Source organism: Poromitra crassiceps (assembly GCF_964638095.1).
Source record: "Poromitra crassiceps genome assembly, chromosome: 2".
Taxonomy (NCBI): Eukaryota; Metazoa; Chordata; class Actinopteri; order Beryciformes; family Melamphaidae; genus Poromitra; species Poromitra crassiceps.
The window spans coordinates 97,312,203-97,329,928 of NC_139624.1; the positions used below are offsets into that span (position 1 = coordinate 97,312,203).

General features: G+C 42.0%; 1 protein-coding gene across 2 annotated transcripts in view; it reads left to right on the plus strand.

Annotated features, from left to right (window-relative positions):
- apbb1ip (amyloid beta (A4) precursor protein-binding, family B, member 1 interacting protein) overlaps window positions 1-17,726 on the plus strand; it is a 47,980-nt gene that overhangs the window by 17,034 nt on the left and 13,220 nt on the right. For both annotated transcript variants that reach the window (XM_083656582.1, XM_083656583.1), the window contains exons 5-7: window positions 5,342-5,419; window positions 9,398-9,557; window positions 17,409-17,530. In XM_083656582.1, the coding sequence (XP_083512708.1) occupies window positions 5,342-5,419; window positions 9,398-9,557; window positions 17,409-17,530 (360 nt within the window). The remainder of the gene's footprint in view (window positions 1-5,341; window positions 5,420-9,397; window positions 9,558-17,408; window positions 17,531-17,726) is intronic.

Below are 17,726 nucleotides of genomic sequence, written 5' to 3' on the forward strand. Positions count from 1 at the left end.
CTATGAAGATGTGACATGCCTCTGTGACTGTCTCACGACCTGCTTTAGTCTCTAGTCTAACATAATGACTTGTCCCACTATGAAGATGTGACATGCCTCTGTGACTGTCTCACAACCTGCTTTAGTCTCTAGTCTAACATAATGACTTGTCCCACTATGAAGATGTGACATGCCTCTGTGACTGTCTCACAACATGCTTTAGTCTCTAGTCTAACATAATGACTTGTCCCACTATGAAGATGTGACATGCCTCTGTGACTGTCTCACAACCTGCTTTAGTCTCTAGTCTAACATAATGACTTGTCCCACTATGAAGATGTGACATGCCTCTGTGACTGTCTCACAACCTGCTTTAGTCTCTAGTCTAACACAATGACTTGTCCCACTATGAAGATGTGACATGCCCCTGTGACTGTCTCACAACATGCTTTAGTCTCTAGTCTACTAACATAATGACTTGTCCCACTATGAAGATGTGACATGCCCCTGTGACTGTCTCACAACCTGCTTTAGTCTCTAGTCTAACATAATGGCTTGTCCCACTATGAAGATGTGACATGCCTCTGTGACTGTCTCACAACCTGCTTTAGTCTCTAGTCTAACACAATGACTTGTCCCACTATGAAGATGTGACATGCCCCTGTGACTGTCTCACAACCTGCTTTAGTCTCTAGTCTACTAACATAATGACTTGTCCCACTATGAAGATGTGACATGCCTCTGTGACTGTCTCACAACCTGCTTTAGTCTCTAGTCTAACAGAATGACTTGTCCCACTATGAAGATGTGACATGCCTCTGTGACTGTCTCACAACCTGCTTTAGTCTCTAGTCTAACACAATGACTTGTCCCACTATGAAGATGTGACATGCCTCTGTGACTGTCTCACAACCTGCTTTAGTCTCTAGTCTAACAGAATGACTTGTCCCACTATGAAGATGTGACATGCCTCTGTGACTGTCTCACAACCTGCTTTAGTCTCTAGTCTAACAGAATGACTTGTCCCACTATGAAGATGTGACATGCCTCTGTGACTGTCTCACAACATGCTTTAGTCTCTAGTCTAACATAATGACTTGTCCCACTATGAAGATGTGACATGCCTCTGTGACTGTCTCACAACCTGCTTTAGTCTCTAGTCTAACATAATGACTTGTCCCACTATGAAGATGTGACATGCCTCTGTGACTGTCTCACAACCTGCTTTAGTCTCTAGTCTAACACAATGACTTGTCCCACTATGAAGATGTGACATGCCCCTGTGACTGTCTCACAACATGCTTTAGTCTCTAGTCTACTAACATAATGACTTGTCCCACTATGAAGATGTGACATGCCCCTGTGACTGTCTCACAACCTGCTTTAGTCTCTAGTCTAACATAATGGCTTGTCCCACTATGAAGATGTGACATGCCTCTGTGACTGTCTCACAACCTGCTTTAGTCTCTAGTCTAACACAATGACTTGTCCCACTATGAAGATGTGACATGCCCCTGTGACTGTCTCACAACATGCTTTAGTCTCTAGTCTACTAACATAATGACTTGTCCCACTATGAAGATGTGACATGCCCCTGTGACTGTCTCACAACCTGCTTTAGTCTCTAGTCTAACATAATGGCTTGTCCCACTATGAAGATGTGACATGCCTCTGTGACTGTCTCACAACCTGCTTTAGTCTCTAGTCTAACACAATGACTTGTCCCACTATGAAGATGTGACATGCCCCTGTGACTGTCTCACAACCTGCTTTAGTCTCTAGTCTACTAACATAATGACTTGTCCCACTATGAAGATGTGACATGCCTCTGTGACTGTCTCACAACCTGCTTTAGTCTCTAGTCTAACAGAATGACTTGTCCCACTATGAAGATGTGACATGCCTCTGTGACTGTCTCACAACCTGCTTTAGTCTCTAGTCTAACACAATGACTTGTCCCACTATGAAGATGTGACATGCCTCTGTGACTGTCTCACAACCTGCTTTAGTCTCTAGTCTAACAGAATGACTTGTCCCACTATGAAGATGTGACATGCCTCTGTGACTGTCTCACAACCTGCTTTAGTCTCTAGTCTAACAGAATGACTTGTCCCACTATGAAGATGTGACATGCCTCTGTGACTGTCTCACAACCTGCTTTAGTCTCTAGTCTAACACAATGACTTGTCCCACTATGAAGATGTGACATGCCTCTGTGACTGTCTCACAACCTGCTTTAGTCTCTAGTCTAACATAATGACTTGTCCCACTATGAAGATGTGACATGCCTCTGTGACTGTCTCACAACCTGCTTTAGTCTCTAGTCTAACATAATGACTTGTCCCACTATGAAGATGTGACATGCCCCTGTGACTGTCTCACAACATGCTTTAGTCTCTAGTCTAACACAATGACTTGTCCCACTATGAAGATGTGACATGCCTCTGTGACTGTCTCACAACATGCTTTAGTCTCTAGTCTAACATAATGACTTGTCCCACTATGAAGATGTGACATGCCTCTGTGACTGTCTCACAACCTGCTTTAGTCTCTAGTCTAACATAATGACTTGTCCCACTATGAAGATGTGACATGCCTCTGTGACTGTCTCACAACCTGCTTTAGTCTCTAGTCTACTAACATAATGACTTGTCCCACTATGAAGATGTGACATGCCTCTGTGACTGTCTCACAACCTGCTTTAGTCTCTAGTCTAACATAATGACTTGTCCCACTATGAAGATGTGACATGACTCTGTGACTGTCTCACAACCTGCTTTAGTCTCTAGTCTACTAACATAATGACTTGTCCCACTATGAAGATGTGACATGCCTCTGTGACTGTCTCACAACATGCTTTAGTCTCTAGTCTACTAACATAATGACTTGTCCCACTATGAAGATGTGACATGACTCTGTGACTGTCTCACAACATGCTTTAGTCTCTAGTCTACTAACATAATGACTTGTCCCACTATGAAGATGTGACATGCCTCTGTGACTGTCTCACAACATGCTTTAGTCTCTAGTCTAACAGAATGACTTGTCCCACTATGAAGATGTGACATGCCTCTGTGACTGTCTCACAACCTGCTTTAGTCTCTAGTCTACTAACATAATGACTTGTCCCACTATGAAGATGTGACATGCCTCTGTGACTGTCTCACAACCTGCTTTAGTCTCTAGTCTACTAACATAATGACTTGTCCCACTATGAAGATGTGACATGCCTCTGTGACTGTCTCACAACCTGCTTTAGTCTCTAGTCTAACATAATGACTTGTCCCACTATGAAGATGTGACATGACTCTGTGACTGTCTCACAACCTGCTTTAGTCTCTAGTCTAACACAATGACTTGTCCCACTATGAAGATGTGACATGACTCTGTGACTGTCTCACAACATGCTTTAGTCTCTAGTCTACTAACATAATGACTTGTCCCACTATGAAGATGTGACATGCCTCTGTGACTGTCTCACAACATGCTTTAGTCTCTAGTCTAACAGAATGACTTGTCCCACTATGAAGATGTGACATGCCTCTGTGACTGTGTCACAACCTGCTTTAGTCTCTAGTCTACTAACATAATGACTTGTCCCACTATGAAGATGTGACATGCCTCTGTGACTGTCTCACAACCTGCTTTAGTCTCTAGTCTAACATAATGACTTGTCCCACTATGAAGATGTGACATGCCTCTGTGACTGTCTCACAACCTGCTTTAGTCTCTAGTCTAACATAATGACTTGTCCCACTATGAAGATGTGACATGACTCTGTGACTGTCTCACAACCTGCTTTAGTCTCTAGTCTAACAGAATGACTTGTCCCACTATGAAGATGTGACATGCCTCTGTGACTGTCTCACAACATGCTTTAGTCTCTAGTCTAACATAATGACTTGTCCCACTATGAAGATGTGACATGCCTCTGTGACTGTCTCACAACCTGCTTTAGTCTCTAGTCTACTAACATAATGACTTGTCCCACTATGAAGATGTGACATGCCTCTGTGACTGTCTCACAACCTGCTTTAGTCTCTAGTCTAACATAATGACTTGTCCCACTATGAAGATGTGACATGACTCTGTGACTGTCTCACAACCTGCTTTAGTCTCTAGTCTACTAACATAATGACTTGTCCCACTATGAAGATGTGACATGCCTCTGTGACTGTCTCACAACATGCTTTAGTCTCTAGTCTACTAACATAATGACTTGTCCCACTATGAAGATGTGACATGACTCTGTGACTGTCTCACAACCTGCTTTAGTCTCTAGTCTACTAACATAATGACTTGTCCCACTATGAAGATGTGACATGCCTCTGTGACTGTCTCACAACCTGCTTTAGTCTCTAGTCTACTAACATAATGACTTGTCCCACTATGAAGATGTGACATGCCTCTGTGACTGTCTCACAACATGCTTTAGTCTCTAGTCTACTAACATAATGACTTGTCCCACTATGAAGATGTGACATGCCTCTGTGACTGTCTCACAACCTGCTTTAGTCTCTAGTCTAACATAATGACTTGTCCCACTATGAAGATGTGACATGCCTCTGTGACTGTCTCACAACCTGCTTTAGTCTCTAGTCTACTAACATAATGACTTGTCCCACTATGAAGATGTGACATGCCTCTGTGACTGTCTCACAACCTGCTTTAGTCTCTAGTCTAACATAATGACTTGTCCCACTATGAAGATGTGACATGCCTCTGTGACTGTCTCACAACCTGCTTTAGTCTCTAGTCTACTAACATAATGACTTGTCCCACTATGAAGATGTGACATGCCTCTGTGACTGTCTCACAACCTGCTTTAGTCTCTAGTCTAACAGAATGACTTGTCCCACTATGAAGATGTGACATGCCTCTGTGACTGTCTCACAACCTGCTTTAGTCTCTAGTCTACTAACATAATGACTTGTCCCACTATGAAGATGTGACATGACTCTGTGACTGTCTCACAACCTGCTTTAGTCTCTAGTCTACTAACATAATGACTTGTCCCACTATGAAGATGTGACATGCCTCTGTGACTGTCTCACAACCTGCTTTAGTCTCTAGTCTAACATAATGACTTGTCCCACTATGAAGATGTGACATGCCTCTGTGACTGTCTCACAACATGCTTTAGTCTCTAGTCTAACACAATGACTTGTCCCACTATGAAGATGTGACATGCCTCTGTGACTGTCTCACAACATGCTTTAGTCTCTAGTCTACTAACATAATGACTTGTCCCACTATGAAGATGTGACATGCCTCTGTGACTGTCTCACAACCTGCTTTAGTCTCTACTCTACTACTTACTTCCACTGTGTCATTGCATGTTATTGTTGTTGGTCCTATTCAGGAGGAAATCGAGGCTCAGCTGAAGGCAGACAAAATCAAGCTTGCACTCGAGAAGCTCAAGGAGGCCAAAGTTAAAAAGGTAAGACAAACAAAACACTGAACTGATATGCGTACAGTACGACTGTGAAATCCACTGGCAGCGGAGAAACACGACAGAACATTGTGAAATATCTATCTGCTATCTGGAAGCTATCTGGAAGTCATTGTAAAAGAGGTAATGTCGAAACATAGTAGCCCTCTTTCTTCCTATTCTTGTTGCGAGCCCCATTAATCAAAGTAATGGATGGCTCTTTTATCCGGCCAACTTACTGCGGGGTAGCTTCCTCTGGGTGATATGTGGACACTTTCTCATCTTCAAAGCAGTGCACCAAACTGCTGGCACATGTGGTCACGCACGCAGACCTGCATCGGGAACTGCAATTTTACACTAAATCAAACTACTTTCATGCCATTAGAATGCCATACCATTGTCATTTTTGATGTAATGGAGCAACCGTGTTATCTGACAATGATTGCAAATCTTAAATGTCAAGTTGTACATCACTACTTTATCTCATGGCTTAGCTTGCAAGTCTTCGCATGACACTTTGAAGACGGGGATTATAAATTGTTAGATGTTGGCTAAAGTCTAAAGGAAAACAGAGCTCAGCAAAAAGATGCCTCGTCAACATCTGTCACAATGATAGTCCACGCCCCCTTCCCGCCCAGATTTTTCCCGCATTTTCTCCACAATTGTACTTATGGTGCCCTCCAGGCGCGGACTGCATAATCGGGCACGTCGGGCAAATGCCCGGTGGCCTGGCCTGGCCTGCAATTTTTTTTTTTTTTTTTTTTTTTTGGTGCCCGCAGTTAGGTCACTCACTGAACAGCAGGCCAGGCGCCGCCTACTGGTTTACTCGTGGTTTTATTAGTTTATTCAGGGTTAAAGTGGGTGCATCTCATTGTAAAATTGGACTCGGCCCAAATTGGGCTTCAAACGGCCCAAATCATGCTTCAAACTACCCAAATTGGGCTTCAAACGGCCCAAATCATGCTTCAAACGACCAAAATTGGGCTTCAAATGGCCCAAATCATGCTTCAAATGACCCAAATTGGGCTTCAAACGGCCCGAATCTGGCTTCAAACGGCCGAAATTGGGCTTCAAACGGCCCAAATTTTTCGCCGTCGCCCTTCGGACGCCGGCACATGCGGCGGCCCGTATCGGCCTGGCCTGCTTGGTTCTAATGCCCGGCCTGAATTATTTTCCCAGTCCGCCCCTGGTGCCCTCCATTGAAAGTCGGGTGTCAAAAATTCTGACGCAGTATTTCCGTGTTCCGCTCTAAATGCGTTCGAGTGCAATTGCGCGGGAAAATACAAACATGGACGGCTAGTAGGCTACCGCATGCTTCTATCAAGCACAAATCAACTGTATGGGAATCGAAATGGCAACTAAAAGTTGTTGCATAACACAAACACTACATAAGGTGAAACATTTGTGAAAAAGTAACTGCTTACTTATCACCATGTGTGTCTATTTGTGCGCCGCCATGTTGATTGTGACGTCAGAGTGTTTATCTCGGGAAACTCGGGCTTGGTGGATGCTGCCCGAGTTTCCGACTCGGAGTTGCGTCTTGAACGACCGTTCCATTGTTGCACTTTTCCCTGTCGGAGGTCATTTTTTCAGAAATTCCGAGTGCAATGGAATGCACGGTTAGCCAATTCCCCCTGCTGTCCCGGTTAATTGCTCCACCCCATCTCTGGGGAGATGGAGAGTACTAGCACATGCTTCCTCCGATACATGTGCAGTCACCAACCGTTTTTTCGGACAGCGAGGAGTTTCACTGGTAGGACATAGCACATTGGAGGATCACGCTATTACCCTCAGTTCCCCTCCCCCCGAACAGAGTTCGGCTAGCTAGTGCAGCAACCAGGACTCATACCCCACCGGCTTCCCACCCGCAGCCACGGCCAATTGTGTCTGTTGGAACGTCCAAGCCGGAACTAGCACTGCGGCCGGGAATTGAACCCGGATCTCTGCGGTGGCGTGTTCACTACCCAGACGCCCCCCACAATTATAGTTTTCTGAGCAAAAATGAAAGGCCATCCGTTCCTTTAGGCATGATGATGTGAAAGCAAGCAAATGAAAGTGGTGCTGTGCGAGCGCTAAGGAAACACACACCTCTGGCCACTTCCACACCAACATCTGCCCTAGTGCCCTCAGCTGTGAGGTGCAGAAGAGCACGGTTGCACTCTCAGTGGTTGCGGCAGACTTTTTCTGCGGTCACATGGCCCTCGAAGCTTTAGAAAAAACCCTGCTTCTGGGGCAGACACAGGTCTGTCACACCTTGCATGAGGAGAGAAGAGGAAGGACAGATTATATTGATATCCAGGGATATTAACCGTATAGGTGTCCTGGAAAGGTCAAGGCAGTGTAACATGTGATCTAACAGGCCAAACCCTCTGAGACGGCTACGATAGTATCTCTGAGAGGCACGTTTTTATGACCCAACGAGAGCGGCGACTCGGTGCTGCGGAGATCCCCGGCTTCCCAAAGCCGGCTTTGATTCCAGATGAAGTGTGAAGCTATATGAGCCTGAGAGTAAAGCAGCGCTCCACACTCCACAGAGCCAAATGAATCTCAGCCAGCTCGGGGTGAAGAGGGCACAAAGACCGTTTCATAGAAATGAATACATACCAGGAGAAAGGTCATAGAAGTTCAATAGCAGAGAGAGACATGGGCACTGATGCTACAACTGCTGGGGTCAGACTAATGTTAAGATACAGAAACATCCATTTACTGCATGTAGTCTGTTATTAAACTGCACATTGCATGTGTTTTAAGGCTCCCTCCAGACACACCTGCTGTTGTCCACATCATACTGGAAACTTTTACCTTCGATCTGTCAAGTCAAGTTTATTTATATAGCCCTAATTCACAAGCATGTCTCAGAGGACTTTACAGAGAATGTGTCTAGCTAAATCTAGCGAAGCACAATCAAAGGTGCTTCGCTAGATCGGTTATAGCCCTTGGGCTATAACCTGACATGTTTACTGTACGGCTGTACTGTTCATTAACGTGTAATGTCCCACTCTTTAAATAAATGAATCTGAATCTGAAACAGAATTGAACAATTCATATATAACAAGCATAGAAGAGAAGAGAAAAGAACAAGAAGACACAGAGCCAGTCTACTACCTACCTAGCAACCAAAGAAGCTAATCTACAGCCTAATCTACCCTATCCTACCATAACCGGCATCCCTTAGCCTTAACCCTGGCACGCCAAGACCCAGGGGAGCAGCCATGCCATGACCTGGTCCATGAGGTCGCGCGCTACCACCCGAGCACCAGGCCCCGGCACGCCAGGGTCCCCTACGTAGATGCGCACAAGGAAAAACTCCCCCCAAAAACCTATCTGAGACTGTACAGACTGTGTGTGTGTGTGTGTGTGTGTGTGTGTGTGTGTGTGTGTGTGTGTGTGTGTGTGTGTGTGTGTGTGTGTGTGTGTGTGTGTGTGTGTGTGTGTGTGTGTGTGTGTGTGTGTGTGTGTGTGTGTGTGTGTGTGGCTGGCTGCATGCGTGTGTTGTAACAGGTGTCGTGTGACAAATAAAGACGGTTTGTCCGTCCGGTTCTTCTATCTTTGTAGAAAAGAGGGGGAAACCTTGTCATGCAGATAACATAAAACCTTGAATTATGATGTAACAACTCAAGAAAGAGTCATGCACTTGAAGCAAGGGGTGATATTAGCTACACTCTGACATCATAACATATGACTGTTATTATAACCTCACGGGTTATTGAAAATATTGTCTTGGTTTACTGCTACCCTTCATCATCTGCTTTCTCATAAATCCATGGCTTTTGTTTAGCTCACATGTAGAAATGTGTACTTTCCCCCTCTTCTTTCTTTTGTTTAGCTCACATGTAGAAATGTGTACTTTCCCCCTCTTCTTTCTTTTGTTTAGCTCACATGTAGACATGTCTTCTTTCAGTGTTGATCACAATAGTAAAGCAAAGCATGAAAGCAAAGTGAAGTAAGACGAGGCAAAGTCAAGTCAACACAAGTCTTTCTTGGCAGTTAGTGGTGAAGGTGCTGATAAACGATGGCAGCACCAAGACGCTGATGGTGGACGAGAGGCAGACGGTCAGAGACGTGCTGGACAACCTGTTTGAGAAGACTCACTGCGACTGCAACGTAGACTGGAGCCTATGTGAGACCAACCCTGACCTGCAACTGGGTGAGGAACTGGAATGTAACAGAACATAGGCTACTGTGTACCAGTTTGGAGGACGCCTTGATCCAAAGTGCCATAAGGCACTATACAGTATCACAACTGTATCATTACATTTTTCACATGGGTGGCAAAAGTGGGAATGACATTTTCTACCTATTAAGTTATGCAGGGGGAATACACACACGCACGCACGCACGCACATGCACACGCGCACACGCGCACGCACGCACGCACGCATGCACACACACACACACACACACACACACACACACACACACACACACACACACACGGGTTGGACGATGTCAACCAAATAGGACCAAAAATAGTTTTTTGTCTCTATAGCTAATTTCAGCTTTCATGCTAACTGCATGGGGGTTACATTTTTATAAAGCTCACCAGTTTAGAGTAAAATAGATGATAAAAAAATACTGTTTTGGGCGTGATTGACAGGTCGCCCGTCCAGTGATGGCGCGCGCAGCCTGCCGATCACGGACCAATAGCAGGGGCCGCTGTGGCTCTTCTCCTTCAAATTTACGTCACTTCTGGCTCCAAATAATGAAGATGGCAGCGGCCAAAATGCGGAACTGGAGGCTTCAAAATGGAAGTCCACAAACCAATGGGTCACACTCACTATGTCTCTTTTGACAGTCTACGGCGCTTTGCCACCAAAGATGAACACAGACGGATCTTGCAGATGACCACTTTAACAAAGATGTTACATGGGCTGTGCCCGCTGTGTGGGTTTTATCTTCAATTGTCAAGTAAACTAAACATACACATACAGTATATACACACATAAAGCTACACACTCACACACACACACAGGCCAGTGTGCAGGGTGGGACATTTCATTCAGGCCCAGATGATGGACTGTGTTTTTATTGGCATGACGACAGCCACACTGCTGCAGGCTCACAATGAGGCATTGATATGACGCCCCTCCACCCCACCCCCCGTCTCTTAGTCTACACACACACACACGCACGCACACACGCACGCATAGGCATGCACACGCACACACGCAGTCACGCACACGCACACGCACACGCACACGCACACACACACACACACACACACACACACAGAGTGTAGACAGGTGGGTTTAATTTGCTGTATCGGACATTGTCAGTCATCTTTGCTGTCATGGAGAAATAGAAGCCTTATGATGTGAAATGGTGCGTCTGTGCTGTCTGCTATATTTACTTCAGCTGGTGGACTTCACAAGCATCGCTCTCTCTGGCCACTTGCTGCCATCTGCTTTCCCTATGAAAGCAACCAATCTAACAACTTGATCAGGTTCAGCAGCGTAAGGAGATACCCTCATATTTCTAAACAACCCATCTCATTTGTCATGATCAGGGAATCGTTTGCAGCAGTCCATCACAAAAGCGGTTACATTGAGAGATGTTAGAAGTAGAAATGGTTAGCCTTTGTTAGCAATGCAAATCCAAGTCAATATTATTTGACTTGAAAATCACATTTAGTGACTGTAAGGCCTATATACAGTAGTATGTTAAGAAAATGCTGTGTAAATGACTTTTCAGAGTTGAAAAATTCAAACAACTTTTTCCAATATTTCAACAACCAAAACAGAAAGTTTCAGCAGATATCAATTATAAATAGGGAAGTGCTCTCTGCTTTTTGGGTGTTGGAATATGAGTTCATAACAAAGCAGACAGGGTTCCTCATAAATACAGTCCGGACTGTAGACAAACTTTCAAAGAGGAATTCATGTGTTACAAAATAAATATTTGACATGAAACTTTCCTGTTCCCTGTTAATAAAGATGAGGAATATGTGCTGTCAGTGCAAAACAAATGAGGAAGCGCCTGTTTCCCTTTGGTCAACTTTGTGTCCGTTTTTACCAAAATGATAGCCTGTGTGTACTGAGCACTGTCTGACGCCTGAGTGCTGCTTATAGCGCGTCACCCACACAAAACCCTGGACTCTTCCATTAGAGACCATGATGTGACTCACAGACAGATAGGGCCATGTGTCACCACTCTGACTAACACTGAGTAGCGTGACAGCTTGGAAACTATCTATACATTTAGTTTTAGTACACAGGTTATGATCCCCCCCATGGCGATTTTATGTTTTATAACTACCAGTCAAAAGTTTGGGCAAACCACATTTTCCTCTTTTTTTTACCACATTTTAGAATAATTGCAAAGACATCAAAACTATGAAATAAGTAACACACGGAATTATGCAGTGACCAAACAAGTGTTAAACAATCAAAACTATTTTAGATTTTAGATTCTAGTAGCCACACTTTATAATAATAATAATAAATAAATAATAACACTTTGCCTTGATGGAAAGGCGAAAGGATTTGGAAGGAAAATGGGCATCAACTTCACTATTTATATTTGTCTAATAAGCAAATTTCAAACATTTTCAGCATAAGCCTTGAGATGAAAATGTGTTTAAGATTAAGAAAAACATAGTAGCCTACATTCAATCAGGTGTGTCCAAACCTTTGACCGGTGTGGTAAACCAGTGTGGTAAAGTGATATTTCACAAATGCAACGTTTCATCTTTTTAAACAGGTCAAGGCGAGTCATGGCCAATAAAAGCCCACTGTGCTCAACAGCAATGCAGCCTTCAAACAAATGCTCTTACAGTGCATGCATGCTGCTGGGGCGGCCATGTGCTCCCCATGCACACAGCGCCTGACCGCACCATGTGGCTAACCCCCGTTCTGCCATCTGAGTTTGCACTTCAAAGGGTCTTAACTCCTAATAACTCAGTCCCAACAACAAAGTCACACCATCCATTTCGTGATTGCAATAGTAAAACTATAGACTAGGATCCCTGGGAGCAATTTATTTAATGCCTACCTCTGCCTCCATTGCTAACCTGTAATTGGGAATCCTGGCTAACTGCAGTCAAATGCCCGCTACATAATGGAGATGTACAGCAGCAAGTGTGTGGGTGGGCAGAGGGAGGAGGAGGAGGAAAGTGATCTGAATGTGATCTGAATGTGTTCTGGAGTTTTAATGTTTTTAAAGTTCCTCCCAGCAAACCAGCTGCTTGTGTTTTATTGAGTCCTTAATATGGGGACGGTATAGTATATACTGCACATTACCATGTGCAGTATATACTATACCATAATGCTTATGGTATAGTATATACTGCACATGGTAAAGCATATGGTATAGTAGTATATATTGCACATGGTAATGCATATGGTATAGTATATACTGCACATGGTAAAGCATTATGGTATAGTATATACTGCACATGGTAAAGCATATGGTATAGTAGTATATACTGCACATGGTAAAGCATTATGGTATAGTATATACTGCACACGGTAAAGCATTATGGTATAGTATATACTGCACATGGTAAAGCATATGGTATAGTATATACTGTACTGCACATGGTAAAGCATATGGTATAGTATATACTGCACATGGTAAAGCATATGGTATATTAGAACACGGCTCTCTCGAATACTCGATTCTGATTGGTCAATCAACAATATTCACCGGTCATTATTTCTCGACAACCGACCGCTGCTCTGCCACACCTGGATTAATCAGTTGGTAAGAGCATTTTGTCCGTAGACGCTACTAATTAGGCCAACCAGTTGCAGCTGTGGTGTCTTGTGTGCCAATTACGAATGAAACCGCTTTGTGTCGAAAAGGCTATTAAAAAATCTATTTGAATAATTATTTTTGTCAGATTATTGAATGATTTAGTTGTAGGCCGTGTTCTAAGCGGGATAATGTATACTGAGCCGGTGATTACTGGAAATAATGACCTTCAGGTGAATATTAAGCCCTCCGCTGCGCGTCGGGCTAAATCATTCACCTGTCGGTCATTATTTCCACAGTAATCACCGGCTCAGTATACATTATCCCTTACGTATATACTGCACATGGTAAAGCAGGTATAGTATATACTGCACATGGTAAAGCATATGGTATAGTATATACTGCACATGGTCAAGCATATGGTATATTAGAACACGGCTCTCTCGAATACTCGATTCTGATTGGTCAATCAACAATATTCACCGGTCATTATTTCTCGACAACCGACCGCTGCTCTGCCACACCTGGATTAATCAGTTGGTAAGAGCATTTTGTCCGTAGACGCTACTAATTAGGCCAACCAGTTGCAGCTGTGGTGTCTTGTGTGCCAATTACGAATGAAACCGCTTTGTGTCGAAAAGGCTATTAAAAAATCTATTTGAATAATTATTTTTGTCAGATTATTGAATGATTTAGTTGTAGGCCGTGTTCTAAGCGGGATAATGTATACTGAGCCGGTGATTACTGGAAATAATGACCTTCAGGTGAATATTAAGCCCTCCGCTGCGCGTCGGGCTAAATCATTCACCTGTCGGTCATTATTTCCACAGTAATCACCGGCTCAGTATACATTATCCCTTACGTATATACTGCACATGGTAAAGCAGGTATAGTATATACTGCACATGGTAAAGCATATGGTATAGTATATACTGCACATGGTCAAGCATATGGTATAGTATATACTGCACATGGTCAAGCATATGGTATAGTATATACTGCACATGGTAAAGCATATGGTATAGTATATACTGCACATGGTAAAGCATATGGTATAGTATATACTGCACATGGTAAAGCATATGGTATAGTATATACTGCACATGGTAAAGCATATGGTATAGTATATACTGCACATGGTAAAGCATATGGTATAGTATATACTGCACATGGTAAAGCATATGGTATAGTATATACTGCACATGGTAAAGCATATGGTATAGTATATACTGCACATGGTAAAGCATATGGTATAGTATATACTGCACATGGTAAAGCAGGTATAGTATATACTGCACATGGTAAAGCATATGGTATAGTAATATATACTGCACATGGTAAAGCATATGGTATAGTATATACTGCACATGGTAAAGCATATGGTATAGTATATACTGCACATGGTAAAGCATATGGTATAGTATATACTGCACATGGTAAAGCAGGTATAGTATATACTGCACATGGTAAAGCATATGGTATAGTAATATATACTGCACATGGTAAAGCATATGGTATAGTATATACTGCACATGGTAAAGCAGGTATAGTATATACTGCACATGGTAAAGCATATGGTATAGTAATATATACTGCACATGGTAAAGCATATGGTATAGTATATACTGCACATGGTAAAGCATATGGTATAGTATATACTGCACATGGTAAAGCATTATGGTATAGTATATACTGCACATGGTAAAGCATATGGTATAGTATATACTGCACATGGTAAAGCATATGGTATAGTATATACTGCACATGGTAAAGCATATGGTATAGTATATACTGCACATGGTAAAGCATTATGGTATAGTATATACTGCACATGGTAAAGCATATGGTATAGTATATACTGCACATGGTAAAGCATATGGTATAGTATATACTGCACATGGTAAAGCAGGTATAGTATATACTGCACATGGTAAAGCATATGGTATAGTAATATATACTGCACATGGTAAAGCATATGGTATAGTATATACTGCACATGGTAAAGCAGGTATAGTATATACTGCACATGGTAAAGCATATGGTATAGTAATATATACTGCACATGGTAAAGCATATGGTATAGTATATACTGCACATGGTAAAGCATATGGTATAGTATATACTGCACATGGTAAAGCATATGGTATAGTATATACTGCACATGGTAAAGCATATGGTATAGTATATACTGCACATGGTAAAGCATATGGTATAGTATATACTGCACATGGTAAAGCATATGGTATAGTAGTATATACTGCACATGGTAAAGCATATGGTATAGTATATACTGCACATGGTAAAGCATATGGTATAGTATATACTGCACATGGTAAAGCATATGGTATAGTAGTATATACTGCACATGGTAAAGCATATGGTATAGTATATACTGCACATGGTAAAGCATATGGTATAGTATATACTGCACATGGTAAAGCATATGGTATAGTATATACTGCACATGGTAAAGCATATGGTATAGTATATACTGCACATGGTAAAGCATATGGTATAGTAGTATATACTGCACATGGTAAAGCATATGGTATAGTATATACTGCACATGGTAAAGCATATGGTATAGTATATACTGCACATGGTAAAGCATATGGTATAGTATATACTGCACATGGTAAAGCATATGGTATAGTAGTATATACTGCACATGGTAAAGCATATGGTATAGTATATACTGCACATGGTAAAGCATATGGTATAGTATATACTGCACATGGTAAAGCATTATGGTATAGTATATACTGCACATGGTAAAGCATTATGGTATAGTATATACTGCACATGGTAAAGCATATGGTATAGTATATACTGCACATGGTAAAGCATTATGGTATAGTATATACTGCACATGGTAAAGCATTATGGTATAGTATATACTGCACATGGTAAAGCATATGGTATAGTATATACTGCACATGGTAAAGCATATGGTATAGTATATACTGCACATGGTAAAGCATATGGTATAGTATATACTGCACATGGTAAAGCATTATGGTATAGTATATACTGCACATGGTAAAGCATATGGTATAGTATATACTGCACATGGTAAAGCATTATGGTATAGTATATACTGCACATGGTAAAGCATATGGTATAGTATATACTGCACATGGTAAAGCATATGGTATAGTATATACTGCACATGGTAAAGCATATGGTATAGTATATACTGCACATGGTAAAGCATTATGGTATAGTATATACTGCACATGGTAAAGCATATGGTATAGTATATACTGCACATGGTAAAGCATTATGGTATAGTATATACTGCACATGGTAAAGCATATGGTATAGTATATACTGCACATGGTAAAGCATATGGTATAGTATATACTGCACATGGTAAAGCATATGGTATAGTATATACTGCACATGGTAAAGCATTATGGTATAGTATATACTGCACATGGTAAAGCATATGGTATAGTATATACTGCACATGGTAAAGCATATGGTATAGTATATACTGCACATGGTAAAGCATATGGTATAGTATATACTGCACATGGTAAAGCATATGGTATAGTATATACTGCACATGGTAAAGCATTATGGTATAGTATATACTGCACATGGTAAAGCATATGGTATAGTATATACTGCACATGGTAAAGCATATGGTATAGTATATACTGCACATGGTAAAGCATATGGTATAGTATATACTGCACATGGTAAAGCATATGGTATAGTATATACTGCACATGGTAAAGCATTATGGTATAGTATATACTGCACATGGTAAAGCATTATGGTATAGTATATACTGCACATGGTAAAGCATATGGTATAGTATATACTGCACATGGTAAAGCATATGGTATAGTATATACTGCACATGGTAAAGCATATGGTATAGTATATACTGCACATGGTAAAGCATTATGGTATAGTATATACTGCACATGGTAAAGCATTTGTTTTAACGTGTTGAATGGTGCAAAGCCAAACGAACAGACAGAGGACTATGGGAATCTGGCTGACCTTAACACCACCAGAGAAAGAGTGACATTGAGAATATAAAGGGATTGAACAACTTTCTTGATTCTCTTTTAAACAATAACACACTGTGAACTTCAATTCAGTGCGATGGGAAACCCACATTATAACAAATATAATATTGAATAAGTAAACTGGAGACATCTTTTTAATTTTCCAAAGCTACAGTCCCGGTGTTCATATCTGAATGTGCTGAGGGGATGTTTTTATGGCTGATAGAATCATAGATTACAGTAGCTGTGTTTGCTGACATCTGAATTTGCTTTCCTCTCGGCAGAACGGGGGTTTGAAGACCATGAGAACCTGGTGGAGCCACTCTCAGCATGGATGAGGGACAGCGAAAACAAAGTCATCTTTCAAGAGAGGGAGGACAAATACGACGTCTTCAAAAATCCTCAGGTACAGTACGTCCCCTTTATACAACAGGTAGTTCCGGCCGAGCAATTTGATTGGACAAGAGGGATCCTACGAGTGCCGTTATTTCATGATAATGCACTGGCGCTTCACTGTGTGTAGATCACTCCGCTTCACAGCTGCTGTAATCAACAAAATGCTTCACAGCTGTAGAGTAGACAGTAGTAAAGTAGACAGCCTG